Source organism: Cylas formicarius, unplaced genomic scaffold (genome assembly GCF_029955315.1).
Source record: "Cylas formicarius isolate icCylForm1 unplaced genomic scaffold, icCylForm1.1 PGA_scaffold_12__32_contigs__length_19106922, whole genome shotgun sequence".
NCBI classification, from domain to species: domain Eukaryota; kingdom Metazoa; phylum Arthropoda; class Insecta; order Coleoptera; family Brentidae; genus Cylas; species Cylas formicarius.
This window is the reverse complement of record NW_026844225.1, coordinates 4,814,727-4,840,676: the sequence shown is the minus strand read 5'-3', so window position 1 is coordinate 4,840,676 and position 25,950 is coordinate 4,814,727. Positions and strand designations below refer to the sequence as shown.

Here is a 25,950-nt window from a genome sequence, read left to right as displayed (position 1 = left end):
GCATCATATAAATATATAAATATAATTGGACCTTATTTACAGGAGCGAGGAATAACAAAAACAAAAAACCCGGTGAGACGACTAGCTGACGCATTTTCTAAAGTGCCTCCGCCTTATAGGACAATCAAAACTGGGACGGGGTTAACTTTAAAATCAAATAAAGAAAATACAGATTATATTTATTGGGATAATGTTAACGAGCTTGTCGATAGATTAAGACTGTTATTGGCATCTACTGCTGCGGGGCACACGGGACATAAGAACGAAATAGCTTCAATTATTGAAGAACTAAGAGAGGGAAAAGTTATCTTATAAAATAAGCACGACTGAGAGTTAGAAAATTATTTGAGTAACAACCGCTGTCATGACTATTAATAAATTTGGTACACACATTAATCACCACCTTAACGAGAAATACGATAATTCAATGAAGGAGTTGGAAAAACATTTATCCAAAATAGAAGAGCTTGAGAAGACATTAAAGAGCTATCAGGCAGATATCAATTCCCAACTTAATAAACTTTTGCCACAACAAAACCGATATACACAATGGGTGAACAAATACAATACGAGTTTGGACCAAATAAATCAGTTAGCGACAACAACTAATGAATGATTTAAAATGGTGTTTAATTCAAATTGACGGGCAATCGACAAAGTAATGAGCAGTGAGAAAGCACAACTCGTCCGAGAGCTGCACAAGCCGGCACGCAGAAATTACGCGCGTCGCAGAACTATAATACGAGGGCTGGATGATTTGTGGCAAGCGGATTTGGCTCAGCTAGACCGATATGCGAAACAAAATAAAAACTTTAAATTCATACTAGTCGTGATCGATTGCTTTTCAAAATACGTGTGGTGTCGACCGTTAAAAACAAAAACCGGTGTTGAAGTAACCAAAGCGTTTACCCAAATTTTCAAAGAAGGACGCCGGCCGCAAAATCTGCAAACTGATCTCGGCAAAGAGTTTTATAATATCCATTTTAAAAAAATGACATGTAGGTTTGACATAAATCACTACAGTACATATAGCAACGTGAAAGCTGCCGTAGCCGAGAGAGTTATACGTACTCTCAAGGAAAAATTATTTAGATATTTTTCGTTAAACGGCACCTACAAATGGATAGATGTTTTATCCTCTGTTGTCGAAAAATATAACAGTAACGTGCACAGGACCACCGGAATGAAACCTAAAGAAGTGAACAAAGATAACGCGCCTAGTTTGCTGAAATCAGCGTACAGTCACTTGAAAATTGTAGGACCATCTAAACTTAAACTGGACGACGTTGTAAGAATCAGCAAGACCAAGCACGTGTTTAGCAAATGTTATACTCCCAACTGGACCACGGAATTGTTTAAAATCGTAAAAGTGCAGATTACAAATCCGGTAACTTATCTGTTGGAAGATATGAAGGGTAAGCCTGTAATGGGCGCTTTTTACCAGGAAGAATTGCAGAAAACCGTTAACCCTGACGTCTATCTCGTCGAAAATAAAAATTGAATCTCTACCGCAAGCACAAGGAGAATGGTTCGAGGCGTTCAAAGATGACAACGAAAAAAGGATAGTTTGTGAGGCGTTCAATTTGAAAAACAATTTGGAAAATCAGCTGATGCAATGTGAAGAAGGTATCCAGCAGCTCGAAACTCAGATAGCAGTTGTTCAGGCCGATCTCCAAATACTGCGCTTACGTGCGGAAGAATACAAAGCAAAAATCGGATATTTCCAAAATTTGGCTCCAGGACATATTGTATAAAAACGAAAAAATATTCAGTAACTGTATTTTGATATAAAAATAAAATCGCGTTAAAATATTTTTATTTTATTTCAAATGTTAGCCAGGACGCTTTTGGTCAGATTTAAATTAGGTCTAAAATATCTATGGAACAGCTCTCGAACAGGTCTAGGACAGCCTTAAACAGACCCAAAACCTCTACGGAACAGGTTTCTACAGGTCCGACACAGATATGGACCATTTTGCTTCTTTAAACAGGAATGTTTATTTCGCATTGCGATTGAACAATTATTTTTGGTGACGCAAAGTATAACATACTGACAAAATGAAATTACGGAGTGAGATTTTTTTTTTTTTTGCGTTTTTGTTCGCGTCGAAGGAAATGCGACGATAAACTCGATGTCGAAGGACACGCATGCGGTAAGAATATCAAACGTTTCGATTAAACCATTTCTTGTGTCGCAGGAAAACACGTATGCCGTTCCTAAGCGGTCTAATATGAAAGTCTCGTTTAAAACATTTTTTTTTGCGGCGAAGGCAGGCGACGCGATGATCTCACCCGCCAAAGTTTAGTTTAAACATTTCGCAAAGCGATGATGTCATGCATCCGCTGCCGCACACCGACGACGCGGCGGGCAATGATATCAGCCAGTTGTCAAACGCGACGGCGGCGGTACGCCTGAGTCATCGCACACAATCGCGCTGCAATTTACATTCACGCCGCGACCAACGGTCGAGTTTCGAAGCGAAGCGGCCCCATACGACGACGGTTTGGTTAGGTTAGGTCGCTAACTACGACCAATTTTATCAGCGGGTCGCGTTATATTGCGGAATTCTCGCCAACACAAATCTTAATTATTCTGAAGGAACGTTCTCGAATGTAATTTTAAATTCATTACCCCAGAAAAATTGGCTTAATTAACAAGTGACCGCCGCCATAGTGAGACTTCATTCTTTGGATTTTTGTTTGTGTTTCACCACTTAAAAAAGGTAAGTGTCAAGTAGAGATCTGGAACAGTTGGAGAGTGAGACGCCTATTCCTCGCAGCAAATAAAAATGTTCACCTGCGAATATTGCAACCGCTCGTTCAGCCGTAAAGACCACCTGGCGAGGCACGGGGACTGTCGCGCAGCAGTACAAATTTGTGACGTTTGCGGCGGGATATACAAATCCGAGGGGGCTCTCCGACGCCATAAACGCGAGAAGCATGAGGTTCCCAAGGCGAAAAGACCCGCCGCCGCCCCTATTGCTGCAGACGAACCCAAGCGCCCGAGACTTGACCTACCGGAAGGTAAGGATTTTTGATTTTATATCCCAAACAATTCTCATATTGTATTTTATAGCTTCGACATCATCATCATCACCATCATCCACGCGCCATTGTATGCAGTGTAACTTGACCATTCCTGCAATGAGATGGCAAGGACACTTGCGTACTTTGGCTCACCGCCAAAAATGCAGCGTGGTGCAGGAGCCAGGAGTAGAAATGATACAGACCTCCTTCCGTAACCGCATAGTTACATACCGTCTGGCGTCCACCATTAACCCTACCGACGTTAAGGGCTTCTTGGACCACCTTAGGTCCAAAATCCTTACGTTGGTAGAGTCGAACGTCCGACGCTACGGCAACGTAAAAGTCGGTATGGAGCTATTCGGAAACTTCCTCTTGCAGACGAAGGAACAAGAGGAGGTCAAGTCCTTCAATACCAAATATCGGCTGGTGAGCGGAAACACCGATCTGGAGGAGCTATACGTCCAGTTCGTCGACATCTTGGCTACCAAAGCGTCCGAGTTTCAGGAAAGGGACAGCGGTATGATTCATAAAAATGTATATTTCCGAACTAATTTCTTTCTCTTTTTTACAGGCTGGGCGTTGGAGGAACTTCTCCATTTAGAAATAGGGATAAACAAGTACAATCCCCTAAGGGCGTCGTCCTATGTTAACCTGCCCAAGGAAATCGAAGCCAAAAAAGCTGTTTTGAACTTGCAAAATACGGACGAAAAATGCTTTATGTGGTCGATCTTGGCTGCTCTTCACCCAATTCACTGGACAAATAACGCTAACAGGGTCAGTAACTATGTAGAATTTCAGAACGAGCTGGATTTTACAGGTATCGATTTTCCCGTTAAACTTAAGGACATATCCACTTTTGAACGACTTAATGAAATTTCGGTCAATGTCTATGGCCTCGAGAGAGTCTATAACAAAGTCCGTAATGATGTTGAGGTCGTTGGTCCTTTGCATTTTACTGAATCTCGTAAAGAGAGACATGTAAACCTATTATTAATTAGTAATGACTATGGAGAAAATCATTATTGTTTAATAAGAAGTATGTCTCGGTTGGTTTCAAAACAATTAACTAAAAGGTCCTCTACAAAGTTTTTATGCGATGGGTGTTTGGTTTATTTTTATAACGAAGAAAAACTAAAGCGTCATAAAGAACACGACTGCACTCACATTTCCATCAAACTTCCGACCACCGAATTGCGCAAGGATAAATACGGTAAAGATGTTCCCGCGAATAAGCTGAAATTTGAAGAATTTGAAAAGAAATTAAAAGTTCCTTTTGTTGTGTACGCGGACTTTGAAACAGTCATGACTCCTTTACAGGTGGAAGGCGAACCGAATCCCGACAAATCGTTTACCGTCAAAACTCATATTCACGAGCCTTACTCTTTCGCCTACTATGTCAAATGTGACTTTGACGATTCCCAGTCTACTTTTAAACAGTACAGAGGTCGGGGCGCACACAAAATTTTCATTGAATGGTTGGAGAGCGACTGCAAAGCGCTCTACAACAAGTTCATGAAAACTTCCGTGCCCATGACCACTCTATCGTTTGAACAAGAGACCGGCTTTCGAAACGCTGTGGCTTGTCACATTTGCGAGAAGCCATTTAATGCAGAGGACGAAAAAGTAAGGGATCATTGTCATATGACGGGCGAATTTCGAGGTGCGGCTCACTTCACTTGCAACTTGAATTTCAAAGTTCCGCGGCACATCCCTGTCTTTTTTCACCATTTAGGTTTCGACAGTCATTTATTTGTAAAAGTTATGGCTGAAGAAGGGGAAAAGATCGATGTCATCGCCCAAAACAAGGAACGTTACATTTCCTTTACGAAACATGTCCTAGTCGATAACATTGAGACGGAGAAAGGAGGCAAAGGGAAAAGGGTATTTTTAAAACTCCGATTTTTAGATTCATTTCGATTTATGGCATCCAGTTTGGACAGATTGAGTCGAAATTTGAACGATAGTCAGTGTCGGGAAGTCAAAAATTTTTTTAAAAATGAACAAGAATTTCAACTTATTCGACAGAAGGGCGTTTTTCCATATACGTATCTAGATTCTTTTTCAAAATTAGACGAAACCAAACTGCCATCGCACGAGGACTTTTATGACTCCATGCGAAAGAGCAACATAACCAGGGAGGATTACAAGCGTGCCTGGACTGTGTGGAATTTGTTCAAATGTAAAACTTTAGGCGAATATTCAGATATTTATTTAAAATCCGACGTTTTACTTTTAGCCGATATTTTTGAAAACTTCAGAGAGGTGTGTCTGAAAACGTACGGTCTGGACCCGAGTCAGTTTTATACGACACCGGGTCTATCATGGACGAGCGCCCTGAAGGCGACAAAGGTCGAACTGGACCTGTTGACCGACGTGGACATGATACACTTCTTGAAGCACGGTATCCGCGGAGGAGTCAGTCAGTGTAGTGTGAGAAAGGCCGCGGCTAATAATAAATTTTTACCTAATTACGACCCTTCCAAACCTATTTCTTACGTCATGTACTTGGACGCTACCAATTTATACGGGGCGGCCATGTCACAATACCTCCCAACGGGAAACTTCGAGTGGTTGGAGGAGGGCAAAATTCAAAATTTAGATATTACGCGTATCCCCAACGATTCACCTAGGGGCTATATTTTCGAAGTAGATTTGGACTATCCGGAAGTGCTGCATGACGCACACAACGAACTGCCTTTTTGCCCGGAATCCATCGTTTCGCCAATCGCGAAAACCAAAATGAGAAAACTTATTCCAAATTTAAACAATAAACGTAATTATGTATTGCATTATAGGAATCTGCAACAGGCTTTAAGCAACGGTTTAAAGCTTGTTCGCATCCATCGCGTTCTTGTTTTCGATCAATCTCCCTGGCTAAAACAATACATAGACTTGAATACGGCGATGCGTAATACAGCTAAAAATAAGTTTGAAAAAGATTTTTTCAAACTTATGAATAACGCTGTGTTTGGAAAAACGATGGAAAATGTGGACAAAAGGGTGGACGTGCGGCTCGTGTCCCATTGGGAAAATATTGGGAAAAGGTTGGGGGCAGAAGCGTTAATCGCGAGACCTAATTTTAAAAATGTCGCCATATTTAGCGAAAATCTAGTAGCTCTCCAGATGGAAAGGACTAAAGTCGTATATGATAAGCCTATTTACGCCGGATTTTGCATTTTGGACATATCCAAGACTCTCATATACGACTTTTTTTACGGCTATCTAAACGCTAAGTACGGCGACAAAGCCGTCTTACTCTACACCGATACCGACAGCCTCGTTGTCCAAATTTTTTGCGAAAATTTCTACGAAGATATGAAAGAAAATTTGGACAAATTCGATACTTCTAATTACTCGGAGAACAACCAACACGGCATTCCTGTAAACAAGTCCGTTCTTGGTAAAATGAAGGACGAGTACGCAGGACGGCCGTTGTGGGAATTCTTGGGTACGGGAGCGAAAGCTTATTGCGTAAATGTGGACGGCAACGAGTTGACCAAAAAGGCCAAGGGCGTTGCTGACTCGGTCAGCCAGCGCGAACTTAGTCTCGACGACTATAAGCGCGCTGTCCACGAGGAAGGCACGCTAATCTTGCGCCAAATGTCTTCGTTTCGCTCACATTTACATGATATGTACGTCGAACTGAAAAATAAGGTGGCGTTGTCTTACGCGGATGACAAACGACATCTTATACCCGGCTCAGAGTACACGCTAGCTTGGGGCCATCGAAATTTAGTTGGTTCAAAGGACAGCGGGAAAATCACTGATTGATCGACCACCAGATATTTCTTTTGGCAAACTAATATGTTACGATTCCTTTAGATGATTGTAGTTTATATTTGTGTTTAATTTATGTATCTATTTATGTCCATATATGCTATTTATATATGCATATCGTTCGATTATATTTATTAATATGTGTCTATCCTGATGGGGTTTTGTAAATGATTAATAAAACAATTTGTTCGATATTAGTGTCATTAAACGTCTTTTTCCCTGTTGCATTTTATTTAATCCGCAAAAAAAAAAAATGTTGTCAATAAATTATTATATTTTAAGCGACCTCGACGACCTTTTATTAGTTGAATTCTCTTATCGTCGCCGCCGAAATCGTCGTCGGCTAGGCTCGGCTAGGCTCGACTAACGTAGCGCGCGGGGTTCGAGGTTCGAATCCCCCGACCGCGCGCGACACACCGGTCGCTTTTTTCATCTCGCGCAAAAATACGTCAAAACAAAAAGGCACTAACGCAAAAACTACCCCTAGCGGGGCGAAATTGCCAAAAAGGCACTAACGCGAAAACTACCCCCTACCCCCCATTCAGGGTGACATCTGGCGATCGAAACCTGAGCTCTTAATGGGTGGCGACATCTCTCGTAGAATGGTCAAACTATTTTTATTTTTTTTTTTCGGTTGCTTGGGAATCTGTAAATTTGCAATCACAAAATCTCCCCCGGGGGACGGGGGATGGTCAAGTCACGAATAATTACTACTTATATTACATGCTTAGAAATTTCGACACAGAGAGCTGAACCATAAACATTGACAAAACTTGGAAATGTACAGAATGTTCATTTATAATGTCTACTCCTTTAACTTTTTTATTTAAGGTTTGGGAAAGAAACGCCAAACACAAAAGTTGTTCGAAAACAGTGAGCTATTTGCAAGATATATTTGTTGCAGAAATTACCCACAGATTAAAGTTATGTTTTTTTTAATAAAACACTGTATAATAAACGCTTAATAAAATCACCTAAAAATTATGCACATTCCTTGTATAATAGGTCCTTTACCCAAATCCAATGATTTTTGCGAAATATGCGCTTTTAATATAAAAGCAACAATCAAAAATAAAATAATATTCCAGAATTTTTTTTGGCTGTGAAGTAGGTCGTCGCAAAAATCCAAAATGTTTATAAGTGACAGTTACCAGTTACAGATTCAGCAAAAATTGCATTCTTCTTATTATAAAATGCCTTATTCTAAAAGAGAAAAACAATTAATTTTGGAAACGTTTGTAAAAGCAAAGAGTTCTAAATTGGCTCACAGGGAACTACATGTAATTAACCTCCAAATGCATGTTCAAAACAAAAAAAACCTTTTGTCGAATCTATGAAAAATTTCAACGAACATCCAGCCTAGCCAGAGAGAAGAGAACATTGGAAAGAGATGAAATGAGATTGCTAAACAAAGTACGAAATGAGCACATAAGGAACAAGATGAATATAGCAACATGAATTGTAGACACACTAGAACGAAATGCACATTTTTTACCACGGAGAAGGTCAAAAACATTTGGTTTCAACAAGATGGGGCTCATAATTCGAAAATATCTATCAAATAGACTTCCTGGCCTGCAGTATTGCCAAATCTTATCTTTGAAGAACATAAAATAACAACGTAATTTTCAAACAGAGGAAGATTTACTTCAGCTTGTTTTAGAAGCATTTGAAACCATCACACCACATGTACTTTAATAATTGTGACTGTAAATATTACATATTATATTAATAAAATATACTAATCAATATTAGTTTATCAACAATACAGATTAATTATTGGATTACATAACATATATATAATTTTTTTTTTAATTTTATTCCAATGTAAATTAGTAATTAAAGAAATTTGGTTTAATTTTTTTTATATTATTGGCGGTTTGAATAAACATAAACTTTGCTTTTTCCAAATGTCTGTTTGGCTTACTATACAGAAAAATAAAAATTTGTTTTTGTGAACCTAAAAATGCTTAATGCTCTATCTAATAATAACATTATTTTATATGGCGCACATAAAATAAATAAAAATTCTGTTTTAATAATGTATAAATTCTAAGATCATGTTTGGCGTACTGGTCTTGCGCACAAAAATAGTAAATCCAGCTCTTTATATTTTCTCCAATTTCTCAAAAGAAAATCAAATTAATAAAATTCTTTAAAGCCCTTCTCATTTCATTCATCTCCTATGGTTTCCGATATCTCCTTGCTATTCCATCCTTGCATTGGACATAATATCACCTACGTTTAGAAAAATCCGTTAATATACAGGGGGTTGTGGGTTGTTTAAAAGAGTCCAAACCAATTTTGTCCATAAGTTTTTTTATTATTTCTAACATTAAGAGAAACGCCTAGCTGTTCTAGAAATCGAAAATCTTGGCAACGCTTTGCTTGCACATTCACTTCCCCCTCCATAGTGATTAATACTGACCGAGCGTCAACACAACGTCAAATCATATGATGTGATCGAAGTGAGCAAAATGAAGTCAGTGGCACCCACAGTTTCCAGCAATCATATCCTCGTAAGTCCTTAGAACAACGTTGTTTTGATCCTGGTATAAAATTGTCAGCGGATTCAGGACTGTAGGTGCGCAAGTCGGTTCTGGATATTTGGAATTCATCTTCACGTGTATCAAACTTTGTATTATGGCGTGGTTGGTTGCATTTATGGGCAATTTCAAAGGAAATTTGCATCTGAAACGAGTGAAATTATTTCAATGTTTATTAAGAGCTAAAGAGTGGAATTTGTAGAAATTTCCTGGATCAAGGAGGTCATTAGCATCAAGTCCATGCTAAGGTATCTTCAAGATCTGAGGTACAACTATGAATGCGACTTTAAAATCTCCAGATGACTTACCCTCCTTGGCAAAATGCGGAAATATATGTCTCTGGAGCTATGACCCAGTCATCCCAATGCAGTTCTTTGAATGTGATTTTCAATGTCTTTAGCTTGCACGCCTCCCCCTCTATATGATTAGGAAAGACTGAATACTCTGGTGATATACTTCGGGGCAAACGGGTTGCAATCTATACATGGTAGAAAATCTGCGATTATCGATACCATTTTCGAAACTTTCAAGTCATTATGTTTGAAATTATCCGCTTTCTATGACAATTAGATTTTGATGTTTCGAGGGTCTTTAGACAACAGTAGTGAAAAAATATTTTTGGGCATTTTTCAATTTTTCTAAATAATCTTTCAACTGGATCCATTTTGACTATTCTATTCCGAAACATAGTAAGTGTTTTTTAATATTAATGTTACATGATAAAGTTTTGGTTAGCATCTACAATCAAAAGGGATAGAACTTCTTAATAAATTAACATTAACTTTCAGAAAGCAAAAACGAAAATATTTTTTTTTAAATTACTCTAAATTGAATTCTAGTTTGATAAACAACCATTTAAGAAATACTAAAGAAAAGGTTTCACAAATCACTACATAATAAAGTCCAAATAAACACTTTTTTTAACTACACTACTTAACAACTCTTTTAAGATTTTCTCTTTCTTAAATTTTTGTTTCCCACGTAACACATCACAAAAACTGCACCTTTTTATGGGTTCTTTTAATTCTCTCCTAGTAAAATAAATATAAATAATATAAAAAATGTAAATTTATTTGAAAAATACACTGTTTAGCATGCCCACCTTATTTATTCATCAAAAATTGAAAAGTAAGCTTTAAGTTTAAGTTTGACAATTCCGGTGTTTTTCGTTCATTGTCTCTGAAGTTTTTTTGATCTGATATTTTATAAGAGCTTTTTTCCAAGAGAAAATAAGCATATAATATTTTTATTTGTTATGAGTAAAGATACAAAGTAGGTAAAATTAACAAATTAGCAACATTTTTTCCACTGATTACGATGATGAAAACAATTGAACGTAGAATTTAGGAAAAAAAGCGAAAAACGTACTCTTTGAAATGGAACACCCTGTATATTTTTTTCTCTAACGTTCGTAAATCACAAAAAGAAGAAAAAAGTTTATATGCAACATTAGCCTAAAACTTCAAATAACCATTTTCCTATTATTGTTTTATTTAAGTGTAAAAAACATGGAAATAAGAATATAGAAAAAAAACTTTAAAAAAATTAATTTATATATGATTAACTATTAAATTTGTTTTAAGGTGTTTAAAAACAGCAACCTCGTACTTCAATACATTTATAAGCACGTTTTTCTATTGCCTTTAATGTTGTGCTACCATCTATCTGGTTTATTTTTTCTCCTATTGCAGCCTTTAACGTCAACGTGTTGGTATCTTTCCTTATAAATTTCTCCCTTTAAATAACCCCACAAGTGTAAATCAAGTAGGGTTATATCTGGTGCAATAGGAGGCCAAGGAATAGATCCATTTGTAGCCTTCCATTTATTGTTTGGATTACTTAGTGGACAGTATGTCACTTTCACTAAATAAGAAAGAAGTTTAAATCAAAACGGACTATAGTAAAAGGTCGTCATTACATTTAGGACGACGGCCCGAGACAATATACTCTGAAACACACCATACTTGCCGTACCTTTTCATTGGTTTTCAAAAATGCTACAACATAAGGTCGATTTGTTGTACGAAAATCTATCCCTATATACGATGAAGGTAATGCCTTGTCAGTTCCTACCGGGTGAACTGAGATATACAACTTAAATGCGTGTGCTGCTTGGGAAACCCAGGATGTGAACGCTTTGGATATATCGAAAGTGAGCCAACCGGTATAGTCTGAAATGAAAACGATTTAAAATATTTCTAGAGGCTTATTTCCTCTTATTCAGTTTCCAACTTTTACAATACCATCCCAAGACTTACACAACCAAATCCTTATAGTCTATAAATGATCATGACTTTCCTGGCCTATTATAAATGGAAGGTCATTTACCATCAATAAACTGAGCAATAAACTAATACAAAGCTCATTTATAAGCCTTTATCAGTACAACAAGGTATGTAGAGAAATTTTAAAATCCTTTGCGCTTTAGATATCATTTGAATATGTGCTTCAAGAGTACATTTGTGATTGCATAGTCGGCAATAAAATTCCAAACAGAATAAAATTGATTGTTCATCTTATAGTTCAACAGATATCGGTAATTTTTCTTTTTCTTGTCGATACATTTGGTACACTTTCACTAAATCTAGAATATCGTCCACTATCCATAATAATTAAATGCACCCTGTCGAATTTCGGCAGCAGTTTTTCAAAAATGCGGCCGTTTTGTAGCGGAAACGACTGCAATTATTCAGTAATTGCTGCTATCTTTGTCGAGTGTAGGACACTGGGGCGTAGGTTAGAACACTGGCAGGTAAATGGGTGGGTTTTGCCATTCTTAGTATACGAATGGAAACAGGTAAAATACTGAGGCACCTTTTCTTTTGATTTTATGAGATAATCAAATTTACTCTATCGTTGACTTATCCTCTACATTACGTAATACAACAGAATGTATTTATATATTTTGTGTTTCGATTTCCGTACTACTACTTTGAAGTAATTCAATTTATTGTCCCAAAAATGCCCAAGAGTAGATAAAAACTTTAATAGCATTATTGCAGTCATGATCATTCACCGTGATCAACCGATGGTCCGGACTAGTAAAAACTGGGACCATCTTTGGTTTTTTTTATATATTGTAATGAGTATGTACTACCATTTATCAAGATTTTATGATAATACTTTATCACTTGAATTAAAATTGATCAAAATAGTTAGCTTTTATTAAAATACATATTTTCTGCAAAATGAAAACATATTATTTTAGTTAACATAGCAATCTCAAACAGTACTCTTATTAAATAAATAATAAATCAATCACTAATACTATTAAAAAAATCGTTCACTTTCACTTACCCTTCGTGGTTATATTTTCGGAAATCTTTTCTAATTCAGGTATGCCCAAGAAGGTTTTAACTAGCCTATACACAGCAACTGATAGTTTTAGAAACGGTAGCTTATTGACTTTGGCATCCTGGTAAACTTTCAACTCAGCTCCGTTTATTTTATGTATTTCTGGCAATTTAGGCATGGAAAAGTAGATCCGATTCGTATTACCTAAAAAAAAATTCCGCTACATTAAATAATACCTTGGTTGTAAAATATTGATGAAAAAAACTGAATCTTGTTATTTTGAAGTTTTCGCTTAAAATGGTTAAAAGTACTATCCCACAATACATTACGCCATATTCCCATATTCATCATACAAAAAATGACAGTTGGGCGTATATGACGAGATACAAAATATACAGGGTGTTTTCTAATTGAATTTCAATAATTAAGCGGGCGATTTTTGGTTCCATTTTAAAAAGAAAACATATGAACATATGATAGTTTTAACTTTTACGGTACAGGGTGGTAAAGTTTGGCACGCATGTACAATATATCAAGTGGCAATTTAGTGTACCACAATACAATACACCAGTGGCGGGCGTAATTAATTTTACCGGTCTATTTTGGCAGACACTGATAATACGCCACTGATTTCTCTTAAAGTAATAATTATTCTTACAATTTCCAATCAGTTCTTAAGGAACTTAATTTTTGAGCCGATGTACGGTTTTCACTTACAAAAATAAAAACCTGTTCCGTACATGCTCAGTTATTCTTTTTAAGTGAAAACCGTGCGACTAAAAATAAATTAAGAGACCAAATCTGCTCATAAATAAATGCATATGCACTGACTGTCTATGAACCAATAATATTTTTATATAATTATTTAATTAGGCCGCCACTTTAAATCGATAATGTGTAAAAAATAAAATAGCTATCAAAAACAAAATATCTAGTTTTTAGTTACCGACTAGGTCCTTCGGAATTAGAAGACTGTTTTTTTTATTTTTACAATTTTAATGAAATAACATAATATAATATCATGACAATAAGATAATGAATAAACGATTCTTGTTAAAAAACAAACTACTTATTATTAGTAATTTTTAACAAAATTGTCCGTTAAAAAATTAATAACAACTTTTTGAAAAAAAGTAAAACATAGAAGTTAGAACATAAGTTATTGAAAGTGTCCTCCACCATAAAAAATACACGCTTCAGCTCTTTGAAGTATACCAGTGTTTCTTATTAAATCGCAGGAAGCTCTTACGCAATTCTTAAACTCTTTTAAAGTGTTAAATGGGGTGCGATAAAATAGACCCTTAAGATGCCCCCATAAGAAAAAGCCTAAATCATTTAAATCGGGGGATCTAGAGGGCCATCGGTTATTAAATCTGTGATTTAAACATTCTCTTCCTGCAACACTCAAGTGAGCAGAAGCGCCATCATACATGAACCACATTAAATATGGTACTTCTTCTAGCAATATGGGCAAATCATCTTCTAAAAACCGGCTATAAGTATAGCCATTTAGCCTTTCTGGCATGTAAAAGGATCCAATTAAGTAATTTTCAACAATTCCAGCAAAAACATTTACCGAAAACTGTTCTTGATATTTAAATTTTACAACTGCATGTGCAAGTTTCTGATTGCATTTCCGGAAAAATTAGCCAACAAGCGATATATGCGTAATTTTGTTCGAAAACCACTGATAAAAATTAACACGCAAGGGGAAAACTCTGGCAAGTAACGTTGATTATGATATGGGTACAACTGAAAATCGTGCAAAATTTTCCAAACCAAGACGTGCGAAATATTCAGATTATTCTTCCAATTTCTCTAGTATTAAGTTCAGAATTTTCATCAATAGAATAAAAAACTGCTTCTTGAATTTCTGGAGTCCGATGGGCTCGTTTAAAATTATTATTTGCCCTCAAAGTTCAAACCTTCTATGTACATTTGAAAATGTTCGCATACGGAGAAGAAATCAAGAAATTATAAATTAGATTAGAAACAATTAGAGATTTTTATTTTAAGGGAAATCAGCGGCGCACCATAAATGTCTTCCAAAATGGTCATGTGAAATTCCGTACGCACGCCACTGGTGTATTTAAAAAAATAATAAATAAAATAATAAATGAATAATGCCTCTTAATACATAACACATGTGTGCCAAATTTCATTAAAATATCTAAAGTAATATTACAGATATTAAAAAAATATTTTATTTTTGAAAACTTTACCACCCTGTATCTCCAAAGTTAAGAGTTTAGGAGATATCTTCATATGAAGTTTTCTTTTCAAAAAGGACCCAAAAATCGCTCGTTTAATTATTGACATTCATCCTGTGTACGGTACAACCTCCCCCGGACACATGGTGATCCAGACAAACAGTTACTTTAAATTTACAAAAAAGAATTCAATCAGAAGAAAGTGTTGTGTTGCTGAGAAAAAGCTTGTAATGAAGCTGCAGGTAGCCAATTTGACTACCTAATTAATTAAGAAACGTTTAATTATACTCACTTTAAAATCTTCAAAATCAAAATGAAGATATTCGTTACAAGTAGATAAAACAACATCTAAACTAAATCGACAAATGTACACGAGGTAGCTTTTAACAAACACTTCTTAGTTTTGCTATCAAAGAAAAAGAAGTCTTTTCGCATCTAGACTAGCAAGCAGAAAGTCTGTCAACCGGTATCAAGAAATGGAAAAGCTATGGTTTCATACTGAGTTTTGCCATCAGTGAGCAAAAATAGTTTAATTTATTCTGTCCTAGCGATGTATATGCCCCTTAATTGTACGCCCTTAATGCAACCTATGGATCGGCATGTAAAAAAATCATGGAAGAAGCTCTTACACAGCTTGATCATGAAGAAGAAAGAAGAAAAGAGTTAAAAGTTAAAATAACTGACATGGAAAATTATTCTAAGTGGATCAGAGAAGAAGACTGAATTAAAGATCTGGAAGAAAAGGCAGGATAAACTTCATTCAGATGATATTGCACATAGTAAGTAAAGCGGTTTCATCTTTTTAGATTTAAATAAAATATACATGTTAAAATAATATGGCGTCACATCAAGTACCTGCAATAAAGCTGTCGATAAAGAAATGAATTTGCAGAAGCAAGAGAAAACAAGTCATCATTAAGTAGAGTGTGCTAGATATTCAAAAAGTAAATTATGATTTAAATAAATAATAACATGAAAGAGGGAATTGAAAATAATATACATAATCCGTAATTGTGGATAAATATAATAAATAATAAATATAAAATAATTATTATTATATAATAATTATTAATATTGCTTCTATTTTATCTAGTTGTTTCCTATTATTTCGATAATAAGAATGGAAATTTGTTGCACACATCAAAAACTCAATATTTATGACTACTAAATGTTTTTGTAATAACTAAGCAGTAAACTAATTTTTTGTCATTTATTTCCAAATCGATACATACAGTGTACAGGGTCGTCCATTTAAGATACTCTTATATCTTATCACAATAAGTGCGACACTGAGAAGAAAAAGTTAAATACAAAAATTTTATTTATAGGATAGGATATATTTATAGGATAGGATAACAATAACTTTATTTTTTTTCAATTGAATGCTATGAATATTTTCAAAAATTATAATTATTCGCTTGATTTTGAGTATTTTTTGTAAAAATTGAACTGAGGTGGCTTTTACTTGATGAAAATCCATTTATCAAAATAAAGTATTTTTTGTAAAAATTGTAGTATTTTTTGTGACTACATAGCATTCCAAATTTGGAGTAGTCTTTGAGAAAAAATTAATTTTTCCATTTTTTGAGGAAAAACGATTCTTTGAGAATATATATATATATATATATATATATATATATATATATATATATATATATATATATATATATATATATATATATATATATATATATATATATATATATATGTAAACATTACTTAAATTCAATGTAAAATCAACAATCAACAATTACAAAATGTTACCCTGTACAAAAATCATTTAAAACTTATCATTAAAAATTCCTTAACACAAAAACTACCAAACATATTAGTTTATCAACAATACAGATTAATTATTGGATTACATAACATATATATAATTTTTTTTTTAATTTTATTCCAATGTAAATTAGTAATTAAAGAAATTTGGTTTAATTTTTTTTATATTATTGGCGGTTTGAATAAACATAAACTTTGCTTTTTCCAAATGTCTGTTTGGCTTACTATACAGAAAAATAAAAATTTGTTTTTGTGAACCTAAAAATGCTTAATGCTCTATCTAATAATAACATTATTTTATATGGCGCACATAAAATAAATAAAAATTCTGTTTTAATAATGTATAAATTCTAAGATCATGTTTGGCGTACTGGTCTTGCGCACAAAAATAGTAAATCCAGCTCTTTATATTTTCTCCAATTTCTCAAAAGAAAATCAAATTAATAAAATTCTTTAAAGCCCTTCTCATTTCATTCATCTCCTATGGTTTCCGATATCTCCTTGCTATTCCATCCTTGCATTGGACATAATATCACCTACGTTTAGAAAAATCCGTTAATATACAGGGGGTTGTGGGTTGTTTAAAAGAGTCCAAACCAATTTTGTCCATAAGTTTTTTTATTATTTCTAACATTAAGAGAAACGCCTAGCTGTTCTAGAAATCGAAAATCTTGGCAACGCTTTGCTTGCACATTCACTTCCCCCTCCATAGTGATTAATACTGACCGAGCGTCAACACAACGTCAAATCATATGATGTGATCGAAGTGAGCAAAATGAAGTCAGTGGCACCCACAGTTTCCAGCAATCATATCCTCGTAAGTCCTTAGAACAACGTTGTTTTGATCCTGGTATAAAATTGTCAGCGGATTCAGGACTGTAGGTGCGCAAGTCGGTTCTGGATATTTGGAATTCATCTTCACGTGTATCAAACTTTGTATTATGGCGTGGTTGGTTGCATTTATGGGCAATTTCAAAGGAAATTTGCATCTGAAACGAGTGAAATTATTTCAATGTTTATTAAGAGCTAAAGAGTGGAATTTGTAGAAATTTCCTGGATCAAGGAGGTCATTAGCATCAAGTCCATGCTAAGGTATCTTCAAGATCTGAGGTACAACTATGAATGCGACTTTAAAATCTCCAGATGACTTACCCTCCTTGGCAAAATGCGGAAATATATGTCTCTGGAGCTATGACCCAGTCATCCCAATGCAGTTCTTTGAATGTGATTTTCAATGTCTTTAGCTTGCACGCCTCCCCCTCTATATGATTAGGAAAGACTGAATACTCTGGTGATATACTTCGAGGCAAACGGGTTGCAATCTATACATGGTAGAAAATCTGCGATTATCGATACCATTTTCGAAACTTTCAAGTCATTATGTTTGAAATTATCCGCTTTCTATGACAATTAGATTTTGATGTTTCGAGGGTCTTTAGACAACAGTAGTGAAAAAATATTTTTGGGCATTTTTCAATTTTTCTAAATAATCTTTCAACTGGATCCATTTTGACTATTCTATTCCGAAACATAGTAAGTGTTTTTTAATATTAATGTTACATGATAAAGTTTTGGTTAGCATCTACAATCAAAAGGGATAGAACTTCTTAATAAATTAACATTAACTTTCAGAAAGCAAAAACGAAAATATTTTTTTTTAAATTACTCTAAATTGAATTCTAGTTTGATAAACAACCATTTAAGAAATACTAAAGAAAAGGTTTCACAAATCACTACATAATAAAGTCCAAATAAACACTTTTTTTAACTACACTACTTAACAACTCTTTTAAGATTTTCTCTTTCTTAAATTTTTGTTTCCCACGTAACACATCACAAAAACTGCACCTTTTTATGGGTTCTTTTAATTCTCTCCTAGTAAAATAAATATAAATAATATAAAAAATGTAAATTTATTTGAAAAATACACTGTTTAGCATGCCCACCTTATTTATTCATCAAAAATTGAAAAGTAAGCTTTAAGTTTAAGTTTGACAATTCCGGTGTTTTTCGTTCATTGTCTCTGAAGTTTTTTTGATCTGATATTTTATAAGAGCTTTTTTCCAAGAGAAAATAAGCATATAATATTTTTATTTGTTATGAGTAAAGATACAAAGTAGGTAAAATTAACAAATTAGCAACATTTTTTCCACTGATTACGATGATGAAAACAATTGAACGTAAAATTTAGGAAAAAAAGCGAAAAACGTACTCTTTGAAATGGAACACCCTGTATATTTTTTTCTCTAACGTTCGTAAATCACAAAAAGAAGAAAAAAGTTTATATGCAACATTAGCCTAAAACTTAAAATAACCATTTTCCTATTATTGTTTTATTTAAGTGTAAAAAACATGGAAATAAGAATATAGAAAAAAAACTTTAAAAAAATTAATTTATATATGATTAACTATTAAATTTGTTTTAAGGTGTTTAAAAACAGCAACCTCGTACTTCAATACATTTATAAGCACGTTTTTCTATTGCCTTTAATGTTGTGCTACCATCTATCTGGTTTATTTTTTCTCCTATTGCAGCCTTTAACGTCAACGTGTTGGTATCTTTCCTTATAAATTTCTCCCTTTAAATAACCCCACAAGTGGAAATCAAGTAGGGTTATATCTGGTGCAATAGGAGGCCAAGGAATAGATCCATTTGTAGCCTTCCATTTATTGTTTGGATTACTTAGTGGACAGTATGTCACTTTCACTAAATAAGAAAGAAGTTTAAATCAAAACGGACTATAGTAAAAGGTCGTCATTACATTTAGGACGACGGCCCGAGACAATATACTCTGAAACACACCATACTTGCCGTACCTTTTCATTGGTTTTCAAAAATGCTACAACATAAGGTCGATTTGTTGTACGAAAATCTATCCCTATATACGATGAAGGTAATGCCTTGTCAGTTCCTACCGGGTGAACTGAGATATACAACTTAAATGCGTGTGCTGCTTGGGAAACCCAGGATGTGAACGCTTTGGATATATCGAAAGTGAGCCAACCGGTATAGTCTGAAATGAAAACGATTTAAAATATTTCTAGAGGCTTATTTCCTCTTATTCAGTTTCCAACTTTTACAATACCATCCCAAGACTTACACAACCAAATCCTTATAGTCTATAAATGATCATGACTTTCCTGGCCTATTATAAATGGAAGGTCATTTACCATCAATAAACTGAGCAATAAACTAATACAAAGCTCATTTATAAGCCTTTATCAGTACAACAAGGTATGTAGAGAAATTTTAAAATCCTTTGCGCTTTAGATATCATTTGAATATGTGCTTCAAGAGTACATTTGTGATTGCATAGTCGGCAATAAAATTCCAAACAGAATAAAATTGATTGTTCATCTTATAGTTCAACAGATATCGGTAATTTTTCTTTTTCTTGTCGATACATTTGGTACACTTTCACTAAATCTAGAATATCGTCCACTATCCATAATAATTAAATGCACCCTGTCGAATTTCGGCAGCAGTTTTTCAAAAATGCGGCCGTTTTGTAGCGGAAACGACTGCAATTATTCAGTAATTGCTGCTATCTTTGTCGAGTGTAGGACACTGGGGCGTAGGTTAGAACACTGGCAGGTAAATGGGTGGGTTTTGCCATTCTTAGTATACGAATGGAAACAGGTAAAATACTGAGGCACCTTTTCTTTTGATTTTATGAGATAATCAAATTTACTCTATCGTTGACTTATCCTCTACATTACGTAATACAACAGAATGTATTTATATATTTTGTGTTTCGATTTCCGTACTACTACTTTGAAGTAATTCAATTTATTGTCCCAAAAATGCCCAAGAGTAGATAAAAACTTTAATAGCATTATTGCAGTCATGATCATTCACCGTGATCAACCGATGGTCCGGACTAGTAAAAACTGGGACCATCTTTGGTTTTTTTTATATATTGTAATGAGTATGTACTACCATTTATCAAGATTTTATGATAATACTTTATCACTTGAATTAAAATTGATCAAAATAGTTAGCTTTTATTAAAATACATATTTTCTGCAAAATGAAAACATATTATTTTAGTTAACATAGCAATCTCAAACAGTACTCTTATTAAATAAATAATAAATCAATCACTAATACTATTAAAAAAATCGTTCACTTTCACTTACCCTTCGTGGTTATATTTTCGGAAATCTTTTCTAATTCAGGTATGCCCAAGAAGGTTTTAACTAGCCTATACACAGCAACTGATAGTTTTAGAAACGGTAGCTTATTGACTTTGGCATCCTGGTAAACTTTCAACTCAGCTCCGTTTATTTTATGTATTTCTGGCAATTTAGGCATGGAAAAGTAGATCCGATTCGTATTACCTAAAAAAAAATTCCGCTACATTAAATAATACCTTGGTTGTAAAATATTGATGAAAAAAACTGAATCTTGTTATTTTGAAGTTTTCGCTTAAAATGGTTAAAAGTACTATCCCACAATACATTACGCCATATTCCCATATTCATCATACAAAAAATGACAGTTGGGCGTATATGACGAGATACAAAATATACAGGGTGTTTTCTAATTGAATTTCAATAATTAAGCGGGCGATTTTTGGTTCCATTTTAAAAAGAAAACATATGAACATATGATAGTTTTAACTTTTACGGTACAGGGTGGTAAAGTTTGGCACGCATGTACAATATATCAAGTGGCAATTTAGTGTACCACAATACAATACACCAGTGGCGGGCGTAATTAATTTTACCGGTCTATTTTGGCAGACACTGATAATACGCCACTGATTTCTCTTAAAGTAATAATTATTCTTACAATTTCCAATCAGTTCTTAAGGAACTTAATTTTTGAGCCGATGTACGGTTTTCACTTACAAAAATAAAAACCTGTTCCGTACATGCTCAGTTATTCTTTTTAAGTGAAAACCGTGCGACTAAAAATAAATTAAGAGACCAAATCTGCTCATAAATAAATGCATATGCACTGACTGTCTATGAACCAATAATATTTTTATATAATTATTTAATTAGGCCGCCACTTTAAATCGATAATGTGTAAAAAATAAAATAGCTATCAAAAACAAAATATCTAGTTTTTAGTTACCGACTAGGTCCTTCGGAATTAGAAGACTGTTTTTTTTATTTTTACAATTTTAATGAAATAACATAATATAATATCATGACAATAAGATAATGAATAAACGATTCTTGTTAAAAAACAAACTACTTATTATTAGTAATTTTTAACAAAATTGTCCGTTAAAAAATTAATAACAACTTTTTGAAAAAAAGTAAAACATAGAAGTTAGAACATAAGTTATTGAAAGTGTCCTCCACCATAAAAAATACACGCTTCAGCTCTTTGAAGTATACCAGTGTTTCTTATTAAATCGCAGGAAGCTCTTACGCAATTCTTAAACTCTTTTAAAGTGTTAAATGGGGTGCGATAAAATAGACCCTTAAGATGCCCCCATAAGAAAAAGCCTAAATCATTTAAATCGGGGGATCTAGAGGGCCATCGGTTATTAAATCTGTGATTTAAACATTCTCTTCCTGCAACACTCAAGTGAGCAGAAGCGCCATCATACATGAACCACATTAAATATGGTACTTCTTCTAGCAATATGGGCAAATCATCTTCTAAAAACCGGCTATAAGTATAGCCATTTAGCCTTTCTGGCATGTAAAAGGATCCAATTAAGTAATTTTCAACAATTCCAGCAAAAACATTTACCGAAAACTGTTCTTGATATTTAAATTTTACAACTGCATGTGCAAGTTTCTGATTGCATTTCCGGAAAAATTAGCCAACAAGCGATATATGCGTAATTTTGTTCGAAAACCACTGATAAAAATTAACACGCAAGGGGAAAACTCTGGCAAGTAACGTTGATTATGATATGGGTACAACTGAAAATCGTGCAAAATTTTCCAAACCAAGACGTGCGAAATATTCAGATTATTCTTCCAATTTCTCTAGTATTAAGTTCAGAATTTTCATCAATAGAATAAAAAACTGCTTCTTGAATTTCTGGAGTCCGATGGGCTCGTTTAAAATTATTATTTGCCCTCAAAGTTCAAACCTTCTATGTACATTTGAAAATGTTCGCCTATCTGATATGATGACTCTATGCTAGATTATTTTATACACCAAATTAATAAGATGCAAAGAACTGAATTTAAAAACTGATATCACACAACCGCATTAACAACAGAATTAATAATTCTTACCGACACCGCATACTACAATGATAAGAAATAAATATAAAGATTTTAAAAATACACCTCAGTGTTTACTTTGTATTCGTAGTTCGATTTTTTGAAGTATTTTAATAGAACATATAGAGAATTACTTAAGTAAACATGCTGTCATATTAACGATATTGTTATGAGCATACGGAGAAGAAATCAAGAAATTATAAATTAGATTAGAAACAATTAGAGATTTTTATTTTAAGGGAAATCAGCGGCGCACCATAAATGTCTTCCAAAATGGTCATGTGAAATTCCGTACGCACGCCACTGGTGTATTTAAAAAAATAATAAATAAAATAATAAATGAATAATGCCTCTTAATACATAACACATGTGTGCCAAATTTCATTAAAATATCTAAAGTAATATTACAGATATTAAAAAAATATTTTATTTTTGAAAACTTTACCACCCTGTATCTCCAAAGTTAAGAGTTTAGGAGATATCTTCATATGAAGTTTTCTTTTCAAAAAGGACCCAAAAATCGCTCGTTTAATTATTGACATTCATCCTGTGTACGGTACAACCTCCCCCGGACACATGGTGATCCAGACAAACAGTTACTTTAAATTTACAAAAAAGAATTCAATCAGAAGAAAGTGTTGTGTTGCTGAGAAAAAGCTTGTAATGAAGCTGCAGGTAGCCAATTTGACTACCTAATTAATTAAGAAACGTTTAATTATACTCACTTTAAAATCTTCAAAATCAAAATGAAGATATTCGTTACAAGTAGATAAAACAACATCTAAACTAAATCGACAAATGTACACGAGGTAGCTTTTAACAAACACTTCTTAGTTTTGCTATCAAAGAAAAAGAAGTCTTTTCGCATCTAGACTAGCAAGCAGAAAGTCTGTCAACCGGTATCAAGAAATGGAAAAGCTATGGTTTCATACTGAGTTTTGCCATCAGTGAGCAAAAATAGTTTAATTTATTCTGTCCTAGCGATGTATATGCCCCTTAATTGTACGCCCCCTTAATGCAACCTATGGATCGGCATGTAAAAAAATCATGGAAGAAGCTCTTACACAGCTTGATCATGAAGAAGAAAGAAGAAAAGAGTTAAAAGTTAAAATAACTGACATGGAAAATTATTCTAAGTGGATCAGAGAAGAAGACTGAATTAAAGATCTGGAAGAAAAGGCAGGATAAACTTCATTCAGATGATATTGCACATAGTAAGTAAAGCGGTTTCATCTTTTTAGATTTAAATAAAATATACATGTTAAAATAATATGGCGTCACATCAAGTACCTGCAATAAAGCTGTCGATAAAGAAATGAATTTGCAGAAGCAAGAGAAAACAAGTCATCATTAAGTAGAGTGTGCTAGATATTCAAAAAGTAAATTATGATTTAAATAAATAATAACATGAAAGAGGGAATTGAAAATAATATACATAATCCGTAATTGTGGATAAATATAATAAATAATAAATATAAAATAATTATTATTATATAATAATTATTAATATTGCTTCTATTTTATCTAGTTGTTTCCTATTATTTCGATAATAAGAATGGAAATTTGTTGCACACATCAAAAACTCAATATTTATGACTACTAAATGTTTTTGTAATAACTAAGCAGTAAACTAATTTTTTGTCATTTATTTCCAAATCGATACATACAGTGTACAGGGTCGTCCATTTAAGATACTCTTATATCTTATCACAATAAGTGCGACACTGAGAAGAAAAAGTTAAATACAAAAATTTTATTTATAGGATAGGATATATTTATAGGATAGGATAACAATAACTTTATTTTTTTTCAATTGAATGCTATGAATATTTTCAAAAATTATAATTATTCGCTTGATTTTGAGTATTTTTTGTAAAAATTGAACTGAGGTGGCTTTTACTTGATGAAAATCCATTTATCAAAATAAAGTATTTTTTGTAAAAATTGTAGTATTTTTTGTGACTACATAGCATTCCAAATTTGGAGTAGTCTTTGAGAAAAAATTAATTTTTCCATTTTTTGAGGAAAAACGATTCTTTGAGAATATATATATATATATATATATATATATATATATATATATATATATATATATATATATATATATATATATATATATATATATATATATATATATATATATATATATATATATACGAGTATATATACTTCTATGTAAACATTACTTAAATTCAATGTAAAATCAACAATCAACAATTACAAAATGTTACCCTGTACAAAAATCATTTAAAACTTATCATTAAAAATTCCTTAACACAAAAACTACCAAACATAGGTGTTGATTTCTCTGGGGTAAGTAAAAGCCTTCTTATATAAGTACAATACGGAAAATTGTTTCGACAAATCTTGTCAAAAATGACGTGCGCAGGGCCTTAAATAATTAACAGTTTTTCCTATAACGGAGCCTTAATTTTATATATTATTTTATTAACTTCTACCAATTTTGATTGATTAAATAGATAACGAATATAATTTGCTCAACTTACCAATGCGATGCTCCCTCTTATTTGTATTGTGTAGAGTGACAATCATATCACTCTTTTGGATTTTTGTTATATCCTCTTCCCGAAGATTGTTCGTGTACCTTTTCACTCTGTTATTCGAAACGTCTATAAACCGAAATGCGTCCAAGAGAAACTGCGAGCTTTCTGTTCCCATACTTTTCCTTGGAACTGTTCTCGGTCCAGTCGGAATCCCTAATAGATTAAGAAGCACTTTTTGAAATTTTACTTTTTGTTCGTCGGAAAGCTTAAGTTCGTTGTCCAAGTCACACGCGATAATGCAAAGACATTGCGTCAGTAAAATTAGCAAAATTTCTCTGGATAGCTTCATTTCTAAAGATAACTTTCGGTAGCTAAAGCTCTGAGTAAAATTTGGCAGCTTATTTAAAGAAAATCATCAAAATTGGGAACATTAACCAGTCGTTTAACTACATTAAATGCCTTTTGTAGGTCACCTGAAACTAATGGGTACTTAATTTGACATACAATTGATGTAGTGGTATATCGGTGCAATTACCTTATAATAATAACCATTCTGACGTAGAGATGATTCTTAATTGCATCACTGCAATAAGATTGCTCTGAAACCCAATCGGTT

General features: G+C 33.6%; 3 protein-coding genes across 5 annotated transcripts; 1 reads left to right on the top strand and 2 right to left on the bottom strand.

Annotated features, from left to right (window-relative positions):
* The first annotated feature begins 2,398 nt into the window (after positions 1 to 2,398).
* LOC132695539 (uncharacterized) lies at positions 2,399 to 6,899 on the top strand. 2 transcript variants are annotated; one of them, XM_060659844.1, is made up of 4 exons: positions 2,399 to 2,723; positions 2,781 to 3,024; positions 3,077 to 3,544; positions 3,599 to 6,899. In XM_060659844.1, exons 2-4 carry the CDS (start codon positions 2,790 to 2,792, stop codon positions 6,796 to 6,798), a joined length of 3,903 nt encoding a protein of 1,300 aa, XP_060515827.1. In that variant the 5' UTR covers positions 2,399 to 2,723; positions 2,781 to 2,789; the 3' UTR covers positions 6,799 to 6,899. The 2 variants fall into 2 exon arrangements, with proteins under 2 accessions (XP_060515827.1, XP_060515826.1); XM_060659843.1 differs by having other exon boundaries at positions 3,077 to 6,899.
* A 2,867-nt stretch (positions 6,900 to 9,766) lies between these two features.
* LOC132708516 (uncharacterized) lies at positions 9,767 to 12,822 on the bottom strand. 2 transcript variants are annotated; one of them, XR_009619980.1, is made up of 3 exons: positions 12,647 to 12,822; positions 11,324 to 11,520; positions 9,767 to 9,828 (listed from the first exon to the last, which is right to left on the bottom strand). XR_009619980.1 is itself a non-coding variant. In XM_060680847.1 (3 exons), the coding sequence occupies exons 1-3, from the start codon at positions 12,819 to 12,821 to the stop codon at positions 11,211 to 11,213; spliced, it is 375 nt and encodes a 124-aa protein (XP_060536830.1). In that variant the 5' UTR covers position 12,822; the 3' UTR covers positions 11,137 to 11,210. The 2 variants fall into 2 exon arrangements, 1 of the variants encoding a protein (XP_060536830.1); XM_060680847.1 differs by lacking the exon at positions 9,767 to 9,828 and adding an exon at positions 11,137 to 11,213.
* Positions 12,823 to 19,262: 6,440 nt separating this feature from the next.
* LOC132695759 (uncharacterized) lies at positions 19,263 to 25,683 on the bottom strand. Its single transcript, XM_060660215.1, has 4 exons — positions 25,338 to 25,683; positions 20,773 to 20,973; positions 19,450 to 19,646; positions 19,263 to 19,339 (listed from the first exon to the last, which is right to left on the bottom strand). Exons 1-4 carry the CDS (start codon positions 25,681 to 25,683, stop codon positions 19,337 to 19,339), a joined length of 747 nt encoding a protein of 248 aa, XP_060516198.1. The 3' UTR covers positions 19,263 to 19,336.
* Positions 25,684 to 25,950: the final 267 nt, after the last annotated feature.